Source organism: Staurois parvus, unplaced genomic scaffold (assembly GCF_062004578.1).
Source record: "Staurois parvus isolate SC_StPar_1 unplaced genomic scaffold, SC_StPar_1.0 ptg001302l, whole genome shotgun sequence".
NCBI classification, from domain to species: Eukaryota; Metazoa; Chordata; class Amphibia; order Anura; family Ranidae; genus Staurois; species Staurois parvus.
Window position 1 is genome coordinate 9,681,452 of NW_028319098.1, and position 20,504 is coordinate 9,701,955.

Consider the following 20,504-nt stretch of genomic DNA (forward strand, 5'->3'; position numbering starts at 1 on the left):
CGTCCTCTCCGCTCCTCGCAAGACCTCCTACTCTCTAGCTCCCTTGTCTCCTCCTCCCATTCTCATCTCCGGGACTTCTCCAGAGCCTCTCTCATCCTCTGGAACTCTCTACCCCAATCTATCAGACTATCGCCTACTCTGCCCACTTTTAGGCGATCTCTGAAAAACTATCTCTTTAAGGAAGCCTATCCTGCCTTAAGCTAATAATGGAATCTTCTATTCCTCCTTCCAGTCCATCCCCCACAGTTATTACCTTTTGTACCACCAGCCCCTCCCTCTAAGACTGCAAGCTCCAAGGAGCACGGACCTCCTATCCCTCTTGTATTGAACTGTATTGTTGCTGTATTGTCTTCCTTTATATTGTAAAGCGCTGAGCAAACTGTTGGCGCTATATAAATCCTGTATAATAATAATAATGTATGAGTACTGCTGCTCTGTGGATGGTGTATAATGAGCATTGCTGCTCTATACATGGTGTATAATGAACATTGTTGTTCTGTGGATGGTGTATAATGAGTATTGTTGCTTTGTAAATCATGTATCACCAGCATTGTGGTAGGGTGAATAGTATATAAATAACATACAGTAGATGCCCTGGTAATGGTGTACAGGAGCATTATTACTCTTTTGGATAGTGTAGAGTGAGCATTGTTGTTGTATGAATGGTTCACATTGAGTATTGTTCTTCTGTGGATGGTATACAATGAACATACTGTAGATTCTTTTTGGATGGTGTACAGTAAGCTGTTGCTGTATAAATGATGCACAATGAACCATGTTCTGTGGATGGTATACAATGGGGTAAATTTACTAAAACTGTTGCACTTAAAATCTGGTGCAGCTGTGCATGGTAGCCAAGTAGCTTCTAACTTCAGCTTCAATAAAGTTTTGAAAATAAAACTTGAAAGCTGATTGGTTTCACCAATTGCACCAGATTTGCCCTCCCGGGTTTTAGTAAATAACCCCCAATGAGTCTCATTGTTTCCTTCCAAGATGCATTGCCGAGTGTCTAAAAACTAGAACCCAGTGGGCGGTCAGGGAAAAGTGCAAGTTCGGTTAAAATGTATTTATCTGGATCTATTTGTCTGTCCGCATATGTTACTGCTTGTAATAAAAGTGTATATAAAGACACTACAGGCCTACTGATAGAGCTTCAATAGTTATGGTAATGTGTTTGTGATTCAGTAAACCTGTGGTCACTTTAAAACTATTAAACTGGCAGAAGACATAGAAAACAGGCATCTAGAGGTGCTTGTGTGTAGTGTCAAACACCTTGTCAAGCTCGAGTTCTCTTTTATGCAAATACTGGTATAGTGCCCTCCTAGATAGACTGCTAATTAGGTTAGGAAAATTTTGGATTTTTTTGGCTCCCCTGTAATCCATGGCACAGCTTCTGGAGTTCCACCCAAAAGGGGAAGTTCCGCTTTAAAGATTGGTCCCCCGCTCCCCATTAAGGATTGGTACCTTTGGGGAGCGGCGGGGGAGCGGGTACCTGAAATTGACAGGTACCCGCTCCCACTTCCTCTGTGATTGCCTAGGCGAGCATAAACGGAAGTTGTCCTCCTACCCTCCCTCACCATAGTCTTGTGGGACATGTGACAGGTCCCAGAAGACAATAGGGCCATTCAGGAAGCGCAGGGCTACTTGCGCATGTGCAGTGGGCACCCGGTTGTGAAGCCGCAAGCTGTCACAGCCGGGTACCCACACTGAAGATGCCGGTGCCTGGAATACAGGACGGCCGGTGAAACGGGCTGCGGCGGGGGCACCGTGGGATCGTGGGACAGGTGAATGGCTGTTTTTTAAAAGTCAGAGGCTACAGTTTTTGTAGCTGCTGATTTTTATTTTATTAAAGAGTGAGTGTACGTTAATTTGAGCTGCTCTGGGTTTCACTGGTTGTGGGATTGAAGGCTTCCCCATGCCTTCAGTAGGATTCTGGAATGTAGTGGGCTGGAAGAATGTAATCCACAGGCTAAATATTTATGAGGTCATAGCCAATGACTGGGGGAAGGGTGCCCAGTAGGTGGCTGGGAGAATGCAAAAGTAGTTTGAGGCCTGGGGCAGAGGGGTTCTTGTTCAGGAAAAGAAGTTCCAACCCTGAAATGCTGCTTCCCTTCTGGGCAGTCCAGCTGCATCTACACTTGTTCTTCGAGGATCCAGCTATGTTTAGCTGGGGGGCCTGCTGTAATGCTCATTCAGGTCCCAGCTATGTTAGAGCTGGGGGTCTATTCTACTGAATTAGCTGGAACCTACTGTGGGATTTCACCGAGGATCTGGTCCGGAGATTTCACGGGAGACATGTCTGGTTGCTATTGGAAGGAGGCATCCAAATATCCAAAGACATTTGTGTGTACAGACTGATGTGTGAGATCCTAGTGACTGTGTGCTGCCACTACCCCTTGTATATCAGTGCCGTTTTAACTCAAATGTGGACATTTCTTATAGTGTCCCAGTGTAGCACAGTCCATAAATTCCTACTGCAAAGACGCTTTGAGAAAGTGAGAAGTGTCCTCATGTTGCTACTTTGGGTTACATTGGAGTATCCCACAGTTTCCCTGCACCCCAAGTTCAATTTATAATAAAGCATCAGAAAAAGAATACCCTTAAACTACTCATTGAGCCAGAAGAGTGACTGAGACTGGCTGCGGATCAGGGCTCCCTGGAGTAAGGTATATGGCAGCATATGCAGACATCTCTATATACCTTTTTTCATGTGTGTTAATTGTTTAGTAACTTAACCTGTTTGCGCCAACAGTACACATATATACTGTCTCTCAGCGAGTTGATCTTAATGCCGAAAGGTCACATATATGCATACCAGAATATAAACACAGCTGTGCCGAGAGCATGTGCCCTGCGAGCTCACAGTTGCCGGCAGCTAACGGGAAGCTACCAATCTCTACTTGCAATCGGGAGCTTTCCGAACATGTAACTACTGTGTCAGCCAATCACGGCGGTCATATGATCAGAAACTCCACCCCATCTCCCGGCATAAGAAACTTCTTAAAGGGACAGGAAGCGCTAGCATTAAGGGGTTAAGTGACCATGGTTTCAGCTTATACCCAAAAAAAGTATTAATTATTTTATACAGACAAAGCATGCCTCCTATGTGGGATTTAATACATGACTTTCTCCTGGATATAAATCTTAATGCAAAAATAAATGCTCTGACACTATATAAGCCCAATGTCACAATACCTTCACATTTGGTAACATAGAAAGGGTTCTTCTTTTGTACAATGTGATTGTCTCTGTAGAAACACATACATAGTCCATCATTAGTGAATGTGCAAAACTCTAAGTTCAGAGAATCAAACATGTCATTGAAATTATAAAAACTGGAAAGTCATGTCAGATTACTATTAAATAGATTTTGTATGATCAATACAATCACATTGAAGCTGATTTTATAAAGGAAATACACACAGTCAAACTGAATGGTGGGTCTGTGTCACCATGCTCCATATTCATTAGTAGCAATAGTGTAGTACAAGTGTAAGTTTACATATGCTATTGGTACTTATAATTTTCTAAAATCAAAAAGTGTGTGAACATTTACTTAAATTATACAGTCATTTGAAAAGTAAACTCCTGTTCTTGAATTTTCTAACTATCCTCAACTCTATCCAAAACTATGGGCCCAGTCATAGCCAGATATAGCAAATAAGTGCAAGATACAGCAACAGAAAGAAGACTGCAAAAGAATAAAAAAATGTCCAGTAACACAGCTGCAACAAAGCTTTTATTTGCAAACCTGACAAACCAGAACTATCAGTTTTGGAAATTCAAGATTAAAATTCTGCTAATAAGAGAAGGTACGTAGAAATGTAAAAAAGGAGTCAGGCCAGAACACCCTTCAGATGACTGGATAGAGAAAGATCAGAAAGCTCAAAGCCCAATTTCACTTAGTATAGAAGATGATCAAATCATACACATACAGTGCTCATCATAAATGAGTACACCCCAACAGATTTGTCAGAAAACCTTTACTTTCCTTTCAGAATCAACATTTTCTATGGGACACTATGCTACAAAATACTCCCACAAACGCGGGCCATTGATTGCAAACAAGATTTGTTAATTTGCACACATAAAAAAATAATTTTCCTAACAAATTCATTCAATGCCATGTTGCAAAAATGAATACACCCCAATGAAAATGTTAGGAGCAAAGCTAAATTTTAGACAACAAAATCCTAATTAACAAGAATTCAACTACAGATGAGTCTAATTATTCATTAACAGGTATTCAGCAAACAGTTGATTATAAAAGGGTGTTACTTAAAAAAAAAACCCTTCCCATTTCATGCTGTCAGCAATGGCACCACACGGAATAGAAATGTCACAAGGCCTAAGAAAGAAAATAATTTCTTTACACAAGAAAGGTGAAGGCTACAAGAAGATTAGCAAAGCTTTACGAATCAGTCAGAATACTGTTGCAAAAGTGATACAAAAATTAAACAAAGATGGAACTGCAACCATGTCACAGAGATTTCCAGGCCATCCACGGAAGTTAAAGCGGAGTTCCACCCAAAGGGGAAGTTCCGCTTTAAAGATTGGTCCCTCGCTCCCCATTAAGGATTTGCACCTTTGGGAAGCGGGGGGAACGGGTACCTGAATTTGACAGGTACCCGCTCCCACTTCCGATGCGATCGCCTAGGTGATTGGAAGCGGAGGTTGTCCTCCTACCCTCCCTCCCTGAAGTTTTGTGGGACACATGACAGGTCTCAGAACACAACAAGGCCATTCAGGAAGCGCAGTGTTACTCGTGCATGCGCAGTGGGCACCTGGCTGTGAAGCCACAAGCTGTCACAGCCAGGTGTCCACACTGAAGATGCCGGAACCTGGAATACAGGATGGCCGGTGAAACGGACTGCAGCGGGGGCAACGCGGGATCGTGGGACAGGTGAGTGGCAGTTTTTTAAAAGTCAGAGGCTACAGTTTTTGTAGCTGCTGACTCTTATTTTTTTACAGAATGAGTGGAACTCCGCTTTAACATCTCGACAGGTGCGTCTTCTGATGAGAAGGGTTGACGAAAATCGCCATGCAAGTTCGCTGCAGTTAGCTAAAGAAGTAGAAAGCCAAACTGGGGTGATTGTTTCCCACACAATACGACATACACTGCAGAGGAATGGCATGCATGGGTGTTGTTCACAAAGGAAGTCTTTCCTAAAGCCTGTGCACAAAAAAGCCCATCTAAAATTTGCCAGGGTCCATGCTGAAAGAGAAGAAGACTACTGGGACTCTATACTCTGGAGTGATGAGACCAAGGTAAATGTTTTTGGAACTAATGGCTTCAAAACTGTATGATGTCGCAAAGGTGAGAAGTACAAAGAAAAATGCATGGTGCCTACAGTGAAACATGGTGGTGGCAGTGTCCTTCTGTGGGGTTGAATGAGTGCTGCTAGTGTTGGGGAGCTGCATTTCATTGATGGTATCATGAATTCACAGATGTACTGCTCTATATTGAAAGAGAATATGCTACGATCACTCCGTGCCCTTGGTCATCGTGCACTTTTCCAGCATGACAATGATCCAAAACACACATCTAAAGCCACTGTTGCATTTCTGAAGATGAACAGGGTGAAAGTGATTCAGTGTCCAAGTATGTCTCCTGATCTGAACCCAATCGAACACCTATGGGAAATTATGAAGAGACAAGTTGAGCATCACTCTCCATCCAGCATGCAGGCTCTAAAAGAGGTCGTTCTTGAAGAATGGAAAAAGATAGATGTTGCAATATGTTGCCAACTTGTTCATTCCATGCCTAATAGACTTGGTGCTGTCCTTACAAATCATGGAGGTCATACAAAATACTAGATGTAGTAGTTTTTGTTGTGGGATGTTTTCATTTTTGCATCAACTAATTGGAATAAAACTGAAGATTTTGTAATCTAAGTTATATTATTAACCTTACTTTCATGTAATGAGCCAAACAAATGTTCTATAAAACTCAGTTTTTCAATATTTTTGTTCATTGCGATATTGATGAAAATCTTACTTTTCAGAAGGGGTGTACTCATTTATACTGAGCACTGTATGTAAGTGTGAAACTGCTAATGAGATGTGGAAAGCATTACAAAAGGTGCATGAAAGAGGCTGTTTTTTATGTCTCCCGTATGTGTTCCATTGGGGAGATTTCCCCTCACTTCCTGTCCCATAGCCAAAACAGGAAGCGAGAGGAAATCTCTGCAAAACTAACGGAATCTCTTGGGCCCCCATCCCCCCAGGTCACCCCAACTAGAGTCCCCATTGGAAGATTTCCCCTCTTACTGTTCTGGGGACAACCCAAAATTGAATATTCTTTTATTTTCACATTCAATGATAATGGTAAACAGGACAAATAGGGGAGGGGAGTCTTCCTAACAAGGGCAGAGGTAGCAATAAAAGCCTGACATGTATCCTAATTCATCTCCACTCTGTCCAAAGCTAAAAACTGTTTTGCCTTTAGTTGTACATTAAATGCTACAAAAATTGATGACCTAGCAGCCACCCGGTGATCTGAGACACCCAGATTTGGACTCTAGCAGCAGCTTTCCTCCAGATGCACAATATTTTACTGAGCCAGCTGGTAACTGTATTTTTCTGTAGTAGACAAGACTGGTGCATTGTGAAATGTAATACTAGTTGCAGTTGGATAATAACTGAATAATAAAATTATATATTATTCAAGCAATACACCTGATCTGTCAAAGATCATGTAGGCATAGCTTTCAGCAGTCCATGTTTTCCAACAACATCATGTTGCTGATCCCTGCAGATGTCCATGTGAATACCTGTCCCCCCCCCCCCTTTATTTTCTTACTGTCTCATACAGGATATACAAGCCAGTGAGAGGAACCACAGCATTTGGCAGAACTGCCAGTATACGACCCACTTGGAAGAATGGAATACGTGCAGTGGCCCGAAAGGCAGGGCTTTTGTATATACAGGCACCTGGAAAACTAAATGTATGTGATCTCCTTTTAGGCTCCATTCGCACGGGCATTTTGCCATGGTGCTAATCCCACTGGCTGGAGTATACTGCTGCTGAGCCCATATACTGTAATGAAAAGCTGTTAGCAGCTGCAGCTATTCGTGCTTATTCACAAAGCCAAGGATTATCTGCTGTGATCGCTTCTGGACGCACTTTTTAATTAATAATGGCCAGAAAAGAAGCACAGTGGTCAGTGGTCAGCTTCCACTGGTTGTCAATATAGTGCTTCTTTTATATTGTATACCAGTGCGAGAAGGACCCTAAACTAGGGGTCATTGGGCGAAGGACCCCCTTGCACTAGTGATAAGTGTGATGTCCTTTTTATTTTGATGATCATACAGGATATCAATCCGCCAAAACGCCCACTGCACAAGGAACCCTTGCAACCTCTGGAGGAACCCTGGCTGAGATACCTATCCTTAAGGATGAGTCCTTCCAAAATTGAATTTTCAGATAAACCACCTATTTCATGCTTATTTGGGATTTTTTTTTAATTTTTGCAATTTGCCTTCTCCTTCAAAGATTTACTCAATTTGTAACACCTTGTAACCAGTTTACTGTGTGCTTTATTCCTCCATATACCACAATGTAGCCAAACAGCTTTACATTGCATTCTAGATGGAAACACAATCCCACACAGAGTCACCTGCAGTTAATACTGACCAGGTTAATAGAGCAAAAGAATAGGGACATACTGTATATATTATATAACGTATTTCTATGACTTACCTCCTTTTAAGGCACCACAAAAATTAAATTCATCATCTATTCCTGAACACAAATCATATCTTCCATCAGAAACTTTTAAAGCATTATTCCAGATTTCAATCATCACATATACATAGTCTAAATTCATTCCTACAAGAAGAGAAACATTATACAAAGTGAAAAGCTACAGGATGAGTTATTGCAATCAAGAAGGCTCTACTAAACATTCAGATTCTGACCCAAAAACAACTTTCTTAACTGCACATTACAAGGCCCAGGACATTTGGGTTATGCAGCCACCTTCACGTGATTGCACACTGGAACGAACAAAGCTGATATTACAGAGCTCTAGGAGTTACTCCACACATGCTCAGTTTAGGATGTATGGCTAGAGAGTTTATTTTTTTCTTTGGGAGGATGCAAGTGATCAGCATAGGGCCAAACAGCACTGTCCAGACAGAGGGTCAGGGGTTATGCAGCCCCATAGAACAGTCAGAGCAGAATGAAAACTCCTTCTACAAACTTAACCAGTGCTCAGCCAGACACTGATAGCAGTCACAAAACTGCTCTGACTGCTGATGAGGAAAGGTATTTAGCAGTTTATATTTACTAAAGCAATTGCATTTCCATGTTGTGTGTACTGTGGGAGACTAGATATAGTGAATGCAGGGTCCTGGGTTTAGTAACACTTTAAAGTGAATCTAAACTAGTGAAACTGACTAAACTGTCAGCAGTTCAAGTTCTTTAGCAAAAGAGACTGTGAAAGTCTCTTTTACCTAAAACAACCCCCACCCCCCCAAGCTAATAGCATTTTTTAAAATTTATGTACGCACTATGCATTGTACATCCCGGATAATTCTTATGTGCCGAAGTGCTCCGGATGTTGAAACTCCTGTTCGCATGGGTAGGAGTTACATTTTCAGTGGTCATTCATTGGCTGAAGAGGAGCGTTTTGTGACCCACAAAAAGCATCTGAAGAGAAAGTGGCACCATTGAACAGAGAAGCGACTTCAGCCTAGACTTGACGCTGCTGAAAGAGGGCATTATGAGAGGTATGTGTGTCATAATGTGCAAGTATGATGAACATACAGGTACTTGTACAATATGGTGGCAGCTCACCTCACCAAGCAGAATTTCATTCTACACAGCAATAAATTGACTGAACAGATTCCTGTAAAAGTGATGGTAATTCTAAAGTTCTTTATGCTGTGACCCTACTAATGATGATAGTGTGTTACTTTGGCATCTAGAAATTCTATCAACAGCTGCAAGTCACCCCATGACCTGCTTGTCGGTTTCCATAAATGAGCCAGTGCTGACCTTCTCTGACCACCCGGCAGCACCAAAAAGATACCAGGCTGAGTCAATGAAATGTCATATTTGGGTGCACGTTTACATTTTGGTACATTGGTACATTGCAGCACAGTGGCTAAGTGGTTAGCACTTCCGCCTGGCAGTACTAGTGTCGTTGGTTTGAATCCCAACCACGGCGCCACCTGCCTGGAGTTTGCATGTTATCCCTGTGCCTGCATGGGTTTCCTCTGGGTACTCCAGTTTCCTCCCACACTCCAAAGACATGCTGATAGGTTAATTGAATCCTGTCTAAATTGGCCCTAGTATGTGTATGTATGAATGTGAGTTAGGGACCTTAGATTGTACACCCCTTGAGGGTTAGGGACTGATGTGAATGTACAATATATGTATGTAAAGCACTGCGTAAATTGATGGTGCTATATAAGTACCTGAAATAAATAAATAAAAATATATTGAGCCCCTGGTACTCTTGTCTGCAAAGCAGCAAATGCTACAGGACCTATTCCTGCTACTAATGTTAACTCCTTTCAGTGTAAATTAACATACAGGACTAGTTAAAGCAGTAGGTCTTCATCACAGAACAGTTAGGATAACAATATTAACAATATAATATTGCAGATAATTTCACAAGGAAAAACTTTCTTTAAGAGCACAAGCACAAATTTAAAATTGCAATTGTGCAGCCTTTAAAAGCCATTTGAGGCATGTTTTAGATGTACTGTGGAAGTTCCCTTCAATTGACTTCAGTGAGAAAGTGCAAACCGATAGAACAAAACTGTACACTACATAGACTTTTCTATGTGCATCAGCACAACATGTCTGGTTTAACTGAAGGCCTTTAATTTATATTGAGTGATTTTTTTGGAGGAAGTGCATTTTCCTATAATTAAAAAGGTGAGACAATGCACTATGGTTGACAAGTAATCATTCTGAACTACATGCACAGGTATTCATTAATAAATCATTACTTTTCTTTTTAATTTATTGTAGCGCTACCCCTGGAGAAGGTACTAGTATTCTGCCCAGGCTTTTCCCTAAATCTTCACCTGCAACCAAGCACACAGTATTTTCTATGACCAGATGCACACAACTTCCGTCCGTTACTCCAATGATCAGTCTAGGGGTTGTAGTTTTTGTTGTTTTTACTTTTATTAGAACTGGGATAGGGAAAGGATATAGTGGGATACTCTGAATTGAACTATTCCCAGTTGATGACTGCTTTCTCTATCTGTGGGTTTCCTTAGTAGAATTGTGTAGCAGACCATACAAATAATGGAGCAAAGTCCTTCTGCAGAAATGAAGAACTAAATGAACAGTTGCTCTTCTGGACACCAGCCGGTGTCCCCTCTAGTTTACACCCAGCAGCTGACTATGTAGGTCCTGAGAGAGTTAAACAGTCCCAGGATCCCTTTTGAACAGTATGTACTCACAAGGTCCTTGCTACAGGTCACCTTCCTCAGTGATACCAGATAGGATTTGTAGACATTCCCCTTAGTGAGCTCTCAAAAGCACCCTGGGTTTCTGTGTTCTGGCCCTCAAGTCACGCACCCAGTGGAGCCACCTCAACCCTGGCTGGAACTCCCCTCTGGGGAAGAGGAAAAAGAACCCAGATCCCACGTGGTCACTGAATATAAATACCAGCACCTAGCATGCTCAGGGGCACCACTCCCTGTAATTGGCTGGAGCTGCATCCATATTACACCATACTCAACTATCTACATCCTAGCACCTATCTAGGGGGGTGCTATATTAATAAACTAGTGTAGGTACCAAGATTTGATTTGATATCAGCATCTTGCAATTTCTTGCACAGCAGTTCTCAAAGTGATATTAAAGGCAATTCTTAAAAAAAAAAAAAAAAAAAAAGAGTCATCCTTGCCTGCTTTGTACAGTGGTTTTGTATTCTGACAGTGGGGAGTCCCGCTGTCAGAATACAATAGCACAAGGGAGGAGATCTAGTATTTTTTTTTTTTTCACTTAACTTGCTGGTTGAACAAAAAAAAAGATCAGAGTGTTCACCTAGCTTTAAATTGGGAGAGGGAGCGACTTGAGTACATATCCCCTGACGAGGAACAGTGATAGGGACGTTACTGAGATTATGAAAGACCCTGGGCATTATTGGGCACACCAAGAAAAGCAAAGATGTGGTGCATGTAGTATGCTGTGATGAGTGGTGGGTGTGGCCTAACAGAGGGAGAGTTGTAAAGAGTATATTCACATTATATGCTTTCATTACTGTGCCACAAACTAGTCTTACAGACATAACCCCAACCTTGCAAAGTGCAATGCAGTCAGGTTTAGGTGTGGCCAGGGGTGGACTGACCATTTGAAAACTCGGGCAGTGCCCGAGGGCCCAGGGTCAGTAGGGGGCCCCATGAGATGCCCCTGGTGCCTTTTTCATAGGCTTTTTTGAGTTTGGGCAAGGACACAGGGGCCCCATGATCCCCTATTGCCCGGGGGCCCCATGAGTTGTCAGTCCGCCCCTGGGTGTGGCTAAATTGCACTGGATATTGGGTGTGGCCTAAGTGAACATGGTTACATATAGTCTAAGCCTACTGTCAGTAAGCATTACCCACAGTTGTACATGCAAAATACTCCAACTACTGTAACACACGTGAGAATTTCATAGACAAACATACACCAAAGGGTCACTTTTAAAAAAATAACACAGAATATGTACAGAGAGCTAACACCTTTTCTGAGTCTACCTTACAGTAGACCTTCATGGTCAGTGTCTGTACCCCCTCCCGCCATTTCCATTGGTGATCAGTGTCTGGTCCACTTTACATTAGGGGTCAGTGTCTGTGCCCCCTTACTTTGTTGATCTGTGTCCTCAGTACATTGGTGGTGTGTCCCTAACATTGGTGGTTAGTGTGTCTCCCTTTGATTGATGATCAATGGAAGTGGTGTTACAATTACCTTATTAGCAATGAAGCGTGGGCACTGGACGCTTGGAGCAGAGGGAGCTGGAAGAGGATCAGCAGCAGAGAAGGAAGGGGCACACTCTCAAATGTAAACACAAGTTGGGCACACCCTGATTGCCTCTGTGCCTTTGCTCATCACAATCTTTGTGCGGGTGGTTGGGACACCTGGGGTACCCTGTAGGAGATATGGGGTATGTGCCCAGTGTGCTTAATGCTAGTTACATCCAGGGGCGGACTGACCATTTGGAAACTTGGGCACTGCCCGAGGGCCCGGGGTCAGTTCTGGGTCCCATGAGATGCCCCTGGTACCTTTTTCATAGGCTTTTTTGAGTTTGGGCAAGGACACAGGGGCCCCATGATCCCCTATTGCCCGGGGGGCCCCATGAGTTGTCAGTCCGCCCCTGGTTACATCTCTGTGATATGAGGAGAGAGCAGAATGACAGAGAGATGACCTCATCCGTCTGTTGCTGCTTTTTTACTGTCCAATCAGCAGGCTAGGAGTGGAGCGAGGACAATGCTGCATCTGTTCTACAGTCTATAACTGTAATAGAAAAAGTGTTATCATCTTCCTGGATATGCTGTGTGGCAGGGCTGTACAAATAGAACTAGTTGTACTACAAATACATTGGAAGCTAAACCAGCTTCCATACCTATCTATCTATCTCTCTCTTGTGTTTTCCTGGGGTTCAACTTTAAATATTATACTTAAAAAAAAAAAAAATCTTCATTACTGGAATAACTAAGTACAGCGTTTGACTTACATAACCTCTTCTTTCAGAGCAATATATACCATATTGAGAAAGGCAATATAAAGTGCAACAACCATATGCGAAGTGCAGTAACCCATAGTAATCAGTCAGAAATCTTTTAGCTGAGCTGGTTTGACAAGCTGCCATAAGCTACTGTACTTTACACATAGTCACAGCTTTTTGCACTGCCTTATTGAATAAGGTCGGTGATACAGAGTTGTACCCAAATTTATGACCTTATGTGACACTCAGACCACGACCATTAAAAGCACTCGCTACTGTGTATAGACACACATACCCAGCAGCTTGTTGAGAAATCTCCATGTGACAGTGCCACTTTGTCACTTGGAGAATAAGGAACAAAGACACTGACAGAATAAATGTCACTTCTGACCCTGAGCCACTTCATAAGACACTGGTAGTACTATGAAGAGCATGCAAGGAGAAAAGTGCTCATTTTAAAGTGCATTCTAAAGTGCAGAATGTATTATTTTGGCAGCGACTGCCTTTGGCAAAGATGGATGGACATCTCCTGCCTGTCTTTCTCGGAGGGACATCTTTCAATTGCTGGTTAACCTAAGTCTGTATATCTGAAGGTAAGTATATTCCTTTTTTATCTTCCTTAGACTATCTTCCTTAGTTTTAGCCTTTAAACAACAAACTTTTAACAAACAAAAAAAAAAATTACTTGTTATGAATGTGGTAGAAATATTCACTTCTCCTTTCCAATTAGTAAAACAAGGATCAATGGAAAAAGACATCTGGTGGTTGTCATCTGAAAAACAATTAGACATGTGTAATATTCAATTCATTTATATAATAATGTGACTAAAGGTCTTATTAAATGAAGTTAACAGAAATCAACATTTATAATGCAATTCCAGCCCAAACAATTTTAGTTTTGTATAGGGTAGGGGGGGGTAAGAACTTCTGGTGGGTTTTACAGTGCTCAGCATAAATGAGTACACCCCTTTTGAAAAGTAAGATTTTAATCAATATCTCAATTTAACACAAGAACAATTTCCAAAATGTTGACAAAACTGAGTTGTATAGAACTTTTAATTTTACTCATTACATGAAAGTAAGATTAATAATATAACTTAGATTACAAAATATTCAGTTTTACTCCAATTAGTTGATGCAAAAATGAATACACACCACAACAAAAATTACATTATTTTTATTATTATTATACAGGATTTATATAGCGCCAACAGTTTGCTCAGCGCTTAACAATATAACGGGAGACAATACAACAATTCAATACATGAGGGATAGGAGGGCCCTGCTCCTTGGAGCTTACAATCTAGGATTTTGCATGACCTCCATGATTTGTAAGGCCAGCACCAAGTCTTCTAGGCTCTTTTGGAGCCTGGATGCTGGATGGAGAGTGATGCTCAGCTTGTCTCTTCAGAATTCCCCATAGGTGTTCAATTGGATTCAGAGCAGGAGACATACTTGGCCACTGAATCACTTTGCACGTCTTCAGAAATGCAACAGTGGCCTTAGATGTGTGTTTTGGATCATTGTCATGTTGGAAAAGTGCACGACGACCAAGGGTATGGAGTGATGGCAGCATCTTCTCTTTCAATATAGAGCAGTACATCTGTGAATTCATACCATCAATGAAATGCAGCCCCACAGAAGGGCACTGCCACCGCCATGTTTCACTGTATGCACCATGCATTTTTTTTGTACTCCTTACCTTTCCGACACCATACAGTTTGTTTTTTTTTATTCTTTTTATTGAAAAGTTTAACATAATATACATCATACAAAATGGTGAACTAGAGCCGTTAATCACCAACAGCTGTTAGCAACATAAAACATACAAGAGAAAACATACAGAAGACAAATTTCCCAATGGAAAACAACAACAGCAAAACGAAAAACAATAACCATTCCTGCACATGTCCAAAAGGTACCCGTAGTAGGATGGGCAAACACATTACAAAATAAAAGCACCACACCATGCTCCACCCCACAGAGTTACATCAAGAGAGCCATTCTCACTTAACACCGGCCGTCATTCTGCTATAGGCCGGGCGGGACACTTGCTGTTATGACTGAATGTCATATGATGTCAAAAGCAGCCGTTCACGTGGCCACGGTGCCAAGCAGCGGCACGATCTGTCCACAGGACACAGTCGATGACATATGACTACACCGGTCTGTTGCCAGTGTCATGTGACTACTCACAGCAGATCACATGTCAATTGTATACAATGGATGGCTTCCTGTCATGCCATCCATTGTATACAATTGTGTTGTTAGATGTGATTGGTCAAAGCAGTCACATGGTACAGACATGGCCAATCACAGCTCATCTGTATCATGTGATGAGCTTTGCACAATCACAGCTAATCACAACAAAACACTGAATGAATCAGTTTCATTCAGTAACAATGATTGCAAATATCAATGAAATACACAGGTATTAGCAATCATAATGTGTAAAAAAAAAATCCTGATCACTTGCCCAGTAGTAGTTCAGTGTTACTATGGTAATATTGTATTGCTTTGGTCACAGTGTGTTGAAAAAAAAAAGTAAAAAAAAGAATGTAATAAAAAATATTAAAATTATATTATAATACATTTTCTTTTTACATACTGACACCAGTCAGTATCCCTGATCACTGCCACACCAGTTATATAATCACGCTGTAGTGGACTAGTGGCAATATGTACAAAAAAAAAAAATTTTAATTTGTGATTTTTTTTTCTCTTACATTTCTACATTTTCCAAAAAATTGTAACAAAAAATTACAACCTCCAAAAAACTCACCATGCCTCTTACCAAATACCTTGGACTGTCTATTTTCCAAAAATGGTTAATTTGGGGGGTATTTGTACTATGCTGGAGTTTTCAGGCCTCAGATATATATACCATGGTTTGTGAACTCTATAACTTTCCTACAGACTTAATAATATACACTGATTTGAGGTATTTTCACAAAAGAACTGTAGCAGAATACATTTTGACCTAAATTTATGAAGAAATGTAATTTATTTGCAAAATTGTATAACAAAAACAAAGAAAAAGGAGTTTGTTTTTTTAAAGTTTCAGGTTTTTTTGTTTATTTAGCAAAAAATAAAACGTGGCACCAAAAGAAAGCTCTATTTGTGTGAAAACAATTATTACATTTTTTATGGGTACAGTGTTGCATGACCATGTAATTGTAATTCAAAATGCGACAACACTGACAGCTGAAAATTGGCCTGGGCAGGAAGGGGGTAAAAGTGCCCGCTATTGAAGTGGTTAAATACAATGCACAGAGGTAAACTTTAGACTAGTAATATAACAACCAATTCGAATACTCAACAAATACCATTTTAAAGGGACCTTAATAGGAGAAAATCGTAGTAGAATATTCACTCAGAGACCATAAGGGAAGATAATACCCACCCGCCCCAAATCTTGTCAAACTTGAGGAGAGCTCCCTTTTAAGATACAAAGCCTTGCAAAAGGGTAATGTCTTATTAACCTGGGACTTCCAAGACCCCACGGTAGGAGCATGTGTTCTTTTCCATGAGAGAACAATCGGTTTCCTAGCATGGAAGAAGAGTAGGGTAAGTAGTAGGGTAAGTAGTGTGCGTACAGCTGTAGTAGGGGCCAAATCATCCACCAGACTAAGTAGGCAATGTCTCACGGAAGGGTGAAGCGGTATAGTGGTACCATTTTGAATGCACCGGAGAACTTCCAACCAGAACCCCTGTATAGCTGGACAATCCCAAAATATGTGCATTAATCTAGCCCCATCCGCCAGACAACGCCAACAGGAGGAAGAGACTGATCCAAAAATCTTAGCAATTTTGGCTGGGGTCAGATATATATGTTGTAAGAATTTAAAGTGTATTAGTTGTTCACGGGCTGAGACCAGCCTGGTGAAAGGAGCATCCCAAACATCCTTCCAGTCCTCTCTATCCAGGTCAGGGACCACTGCCTCACACCTAGTCCTACACACCTCCAGGAGTTTACTAGTTTCATGGAAAAGAGACATATATAGTGGATAAGGGCTTAGATAGCTAATTGTCCCACAGTAATGACTCCAGATCCGAGGGAGAAAGGGTAACCCAAGAAAGTCCAAATTGCACTTGAAAAGCATGCCGAAGTTGGAGATAACAGAAAAGTTGCTTATTAGGTAGGTGATACAAGGCATTTAACTCATCAAATGTTCTCAACTGTCTATTATGCAAAAATGAATTGACCAGCTACAAAATATTTATAGAAGTTGGGCACTACTAGACCACTTTCTTTCCAAGGTTGTTGTAGGATCCCAAGCCAGAGCCTAGGAACTTCACTCTTCCAGAGGAACTCAGAGATTAAACCATGTATAGCTTGGAAAATCCACAATGGAGAGCTACGCAGGACATATAACAAAAGTAGAATAAGTTTAATTTTGATCAAATTTATCCTGCCAGTCATTGAGAGAGGGAGATTCTTCCAGGCACCAATCGTTCATTTGAAATGGGAAAGAATAGGGGAAACATTCAACCTTATAAAGTCCAGCATGGAATTAGTAATGGTTACCCCTAAATATTTTACTTGCGACACCCACTGGTGCAAGGAAGTGGGCCGTGGAAGGCTACCCACATCCCTACCCAAAGGGAGAACCTTAGATTTAGACACATTCACCGGGAGACTGGAAAAAGAAGCTATATCATCTAATGTGGATAAGGCAGACGACAAGGAGACCCCGGAGTCTTCCAGGAAGAGCACCACATCGTCAGCATAAAGGGCAGTTTTCTCCCCAAATTCCCCACCTGTACCCCATGAACCGAAGAAGCCCACAGAGCCAAGGCAATGGGTGCCATCATCAAGGCAAAAAGCCCCGGTGACAGTGGGCAACCCTGTCTGGTTCCCCGAGCCACTGGAATGAACTCAGAGAGTCTGCCACCAGTTTTTATGGCGGCAACAGGATGATCATGGAGCAAACCTATCCAGCAGAGAAACACCTCCCCAAATACCATACGTGTCAGAACTGCCAAGGTCTAATAAAACTAAAACCTGGTTGTCCAGACCCTCTGGGCGCAATCCATTATGAGTATATACCCTCCTTAGATTAATGTCTGTGGCCTTACTGGGCATAAAGCCCGTTTGATCTGGGGACACCAAAAGATCAATGACTCTCGTAAGTCTGGTTGCAAGCATCTTAGTAAGGATCTTGATATCCATATTTAAGAGAGCAATAGGCCTATAAGAGGCAAACTGTAACAAGTCCTTAGCAGGCTTAGCTAACAATATTACATGTGCCTCATAAAAGGATTGGGGCAAGGTGCTAGTTCGTAAGCATTCCCCATAAAGGTATAGAAGCCTGGGAGCCAGCTCCTCAGAGAATTGCTTATACCATTCCACAGGAAGCCCATCTGGGCCAAGGGACTTACAATTAAGGAAGGAGCTGATAGCACTGGCCACCTCCTCCTCAGTGAAAGGAGCATCCAGTATCACCCTAGTCTCATCTGATAGTACATGCAAGGGTAAACTGTCCAGAAAGGTCCCTAGCTGGGAGGCTTCATAGGCTGGAATGTGGGAGTATAAGGATTTATAAAAATCAACAAATGCCTGGAGGATACCCTCTCCCAAGGTCTGAAGGGACCCGTCCTGGGCATAAACACATGGTATTATTGTAGGCATGAAAGAATCGTCGGCTGTCAGTAAAGTAAGCAATTTTCCATTTTTATCCCTCATCTCAAAAATGTCTTCAGCACTCCTGCACACCGAACACCGAGTTAGATTAGAATAATGTAATTGTAATGTCCTCCTCGCCTGCTGAAAAGCTATGAAGGAGTCATAAGAGGGATGAAGTACATATTCTTGAGCACAAGCTAATTCTGCCTCATGTAGTGCAATGTAATCTGCGTTCTGGTTCACACGAGTAGCCTTAATAGCTGAAATGTATTCTCTCCGCGTAGAGGCCTTAAAAACACCCAAACCATCTGAGGGGTGCCGGAGTCCATGTTGACCGGCCAGAAGGCATCCAAATGCACCGCCAATAGGGGCTCAACCGAGGACTCCGCCACCCAGCTAGCGTGCAAATGCCAGACATGAGAGCCTGGAGTGGCAGGCAGCTGCAGAACAATTTTAGGCGTGTGATCTGACACTCCACCCACCAGGTACGTGGCTTCAGTAACCCAAGGCAAAAGAGAAGCATTCGAGAAGGCCATGTCCAATCTGGAGGAGGTACCAAACACATGCGACAGTTAGAATTGTTTAGTATGAGGATGTTTCCACCTTCACTGAGCCCAGCGGAGTGTGCTGTTCCCCTCATATTTGTTATTTAACTGTGCATTGTATCACCAATTCTTATTTCACCATGTTTGTTTCTATGTCTTGATCTGTTGCTGTCATCTGCTGGCCAGAATTTGCATGCTGCATGCCTCTGTTATAGCTAGTAAGTTTTTCCTCTGCTGGGCGTGGTTTTAGGCAAGCCTTGGTTCTGGTCACTTCCTGCAGCCATTTTATCTGCTATATAGCTGTGTGACAGGACATTCAATACCCTGGGCTTGTGAAGGCATCAGTTTTTGATCAGCAGTTAGCCTCAGGAAAGATATAACAGGACAGCATGAATACCTCTACTACATTACAGTATTGTATCACTGTTTGTCGCTGTATTTGGACCAAATAAACCCACGCTGATTTCATTTCCGTGTATACGTTTGGATCCGTCTAACCTGAGCATCTGCCGGTCCGGTCTGCTCCACTGCTTGGATACGAAGGTAGGAAGTTACACAGCTATTATCAGTTATACCTTTATTCGCCTTCATGTGGGGACAGAACACGGAGTCAGCCCAAGCAGAAAGGTCTAGGTTAGGCGCTCTGGACGGGCTGGAGGTAACCAGAAAGTAGTCCAACATGTTGTTAAAGTCACCCATGATTAGGATTTTTAGGGCATAAGAGGCCAATTTATCTAGAACTGTGTATAAGATTGAGCCCTTAAATGGAAGGGGGTACATACAAATGTATCAAGGCTAATTTGAGAGAATTGATTTCCAAGACAACAGCCACATACCTCCTTGCAGGGTTAGAAAACACATGATGTACAATGCAATTAAGACATTTATACAACAATATGGAAACTCCCCGAGCATAGGTACAAAAGGTAGCATGAAAGGAGCGCTGAATCCAGTTCCTCCTCAGGGAGAGATTCCCCTTGCCCATCAAATGGGTCTCTTGCAGGAGCATCAGGTGTGGATTATAAGTCTTTAGGTATTTTAGCACCAAGGACCTCTTGATCTTACAGTTCAGGCCTCTGACATTCCAGGAGACTATTTTTAACTTAGACGCCATACCTGTAGACAGCAACAGGGAGACAGAACAGCATGTAGCAGTGCGGGGACAGTTCCACAAGTCCCATCATGGTCATCACAGGCAGGCAAAAATTTAATAAAATAGCACCTCATGAAAAACAAAAAGAAAAAAAAGGAAGGGAGGGGGAAAAATAAGGGATAAAGGCCCCAACAAAAAACATCCCTGCGTCCCCTGATCAAACAACAGACAAACACAGTCAGGGAAACTTTATAGCCCAAAACTAGAAAAAAATGGAGCGCATAGTGCTCAAAACAGTAGTGGGTGGCGTGAAATAGTCATAAATCCAGCCCGGCAGAGGCTAAATGTGAGCATGGGGAGAATAGAGAAATCACACACCGAGCCCAGGGAAAGCCAGAAGCACAGGTATATGATTGGGTGTCCATCCTCAGGATCAATGCAGGGAGTCCAGCCAGTTGGATGCTAGGCGAGGGTGTCAAAGAACTGAGTGGATCCATTATGCTGTACCCTTAGTTTGCTAGGGTACAACATGCTGTATTGGAAACCTTTTTCACAGAGCCTCTTTCTCA

The 20,504-nt window shown here is 42.1% G+C and overlaps 1 protein-coding gene across 1 annotated transcript in view; it reads right to left on the minus strand.

The window, feature by feature from the left end:
• Nucleotides 1-20,504, minus strand: part of LY96 (lymphocyte antigen 96) — a 36,984-nt gene that overhangs the window by 3,410 nt on the left and 13,070 nt on the right. Inside the window, exons 2-4 of the mRNA XM_089661064.1 lie at nucleotides 13,357-13,443; nucleotides 7,703-7,831; nucleotides 3,196-3,248 (exon numbers count right to left, since the gene is read on the minus strand). Coding sequence (XP_089517190.1) covers nucleotides 3,196-3,248; nucleotides 7,703-7,831; nucleotides 13,357-13,443 — 269 coding nt within the window. The remainder of the gene's footprint in view (nucleotides 1-3,195; nucleotides 3,249-7,702; nucleotides 7,832-13,356; nucleotides 13,444-20,504) is intronic.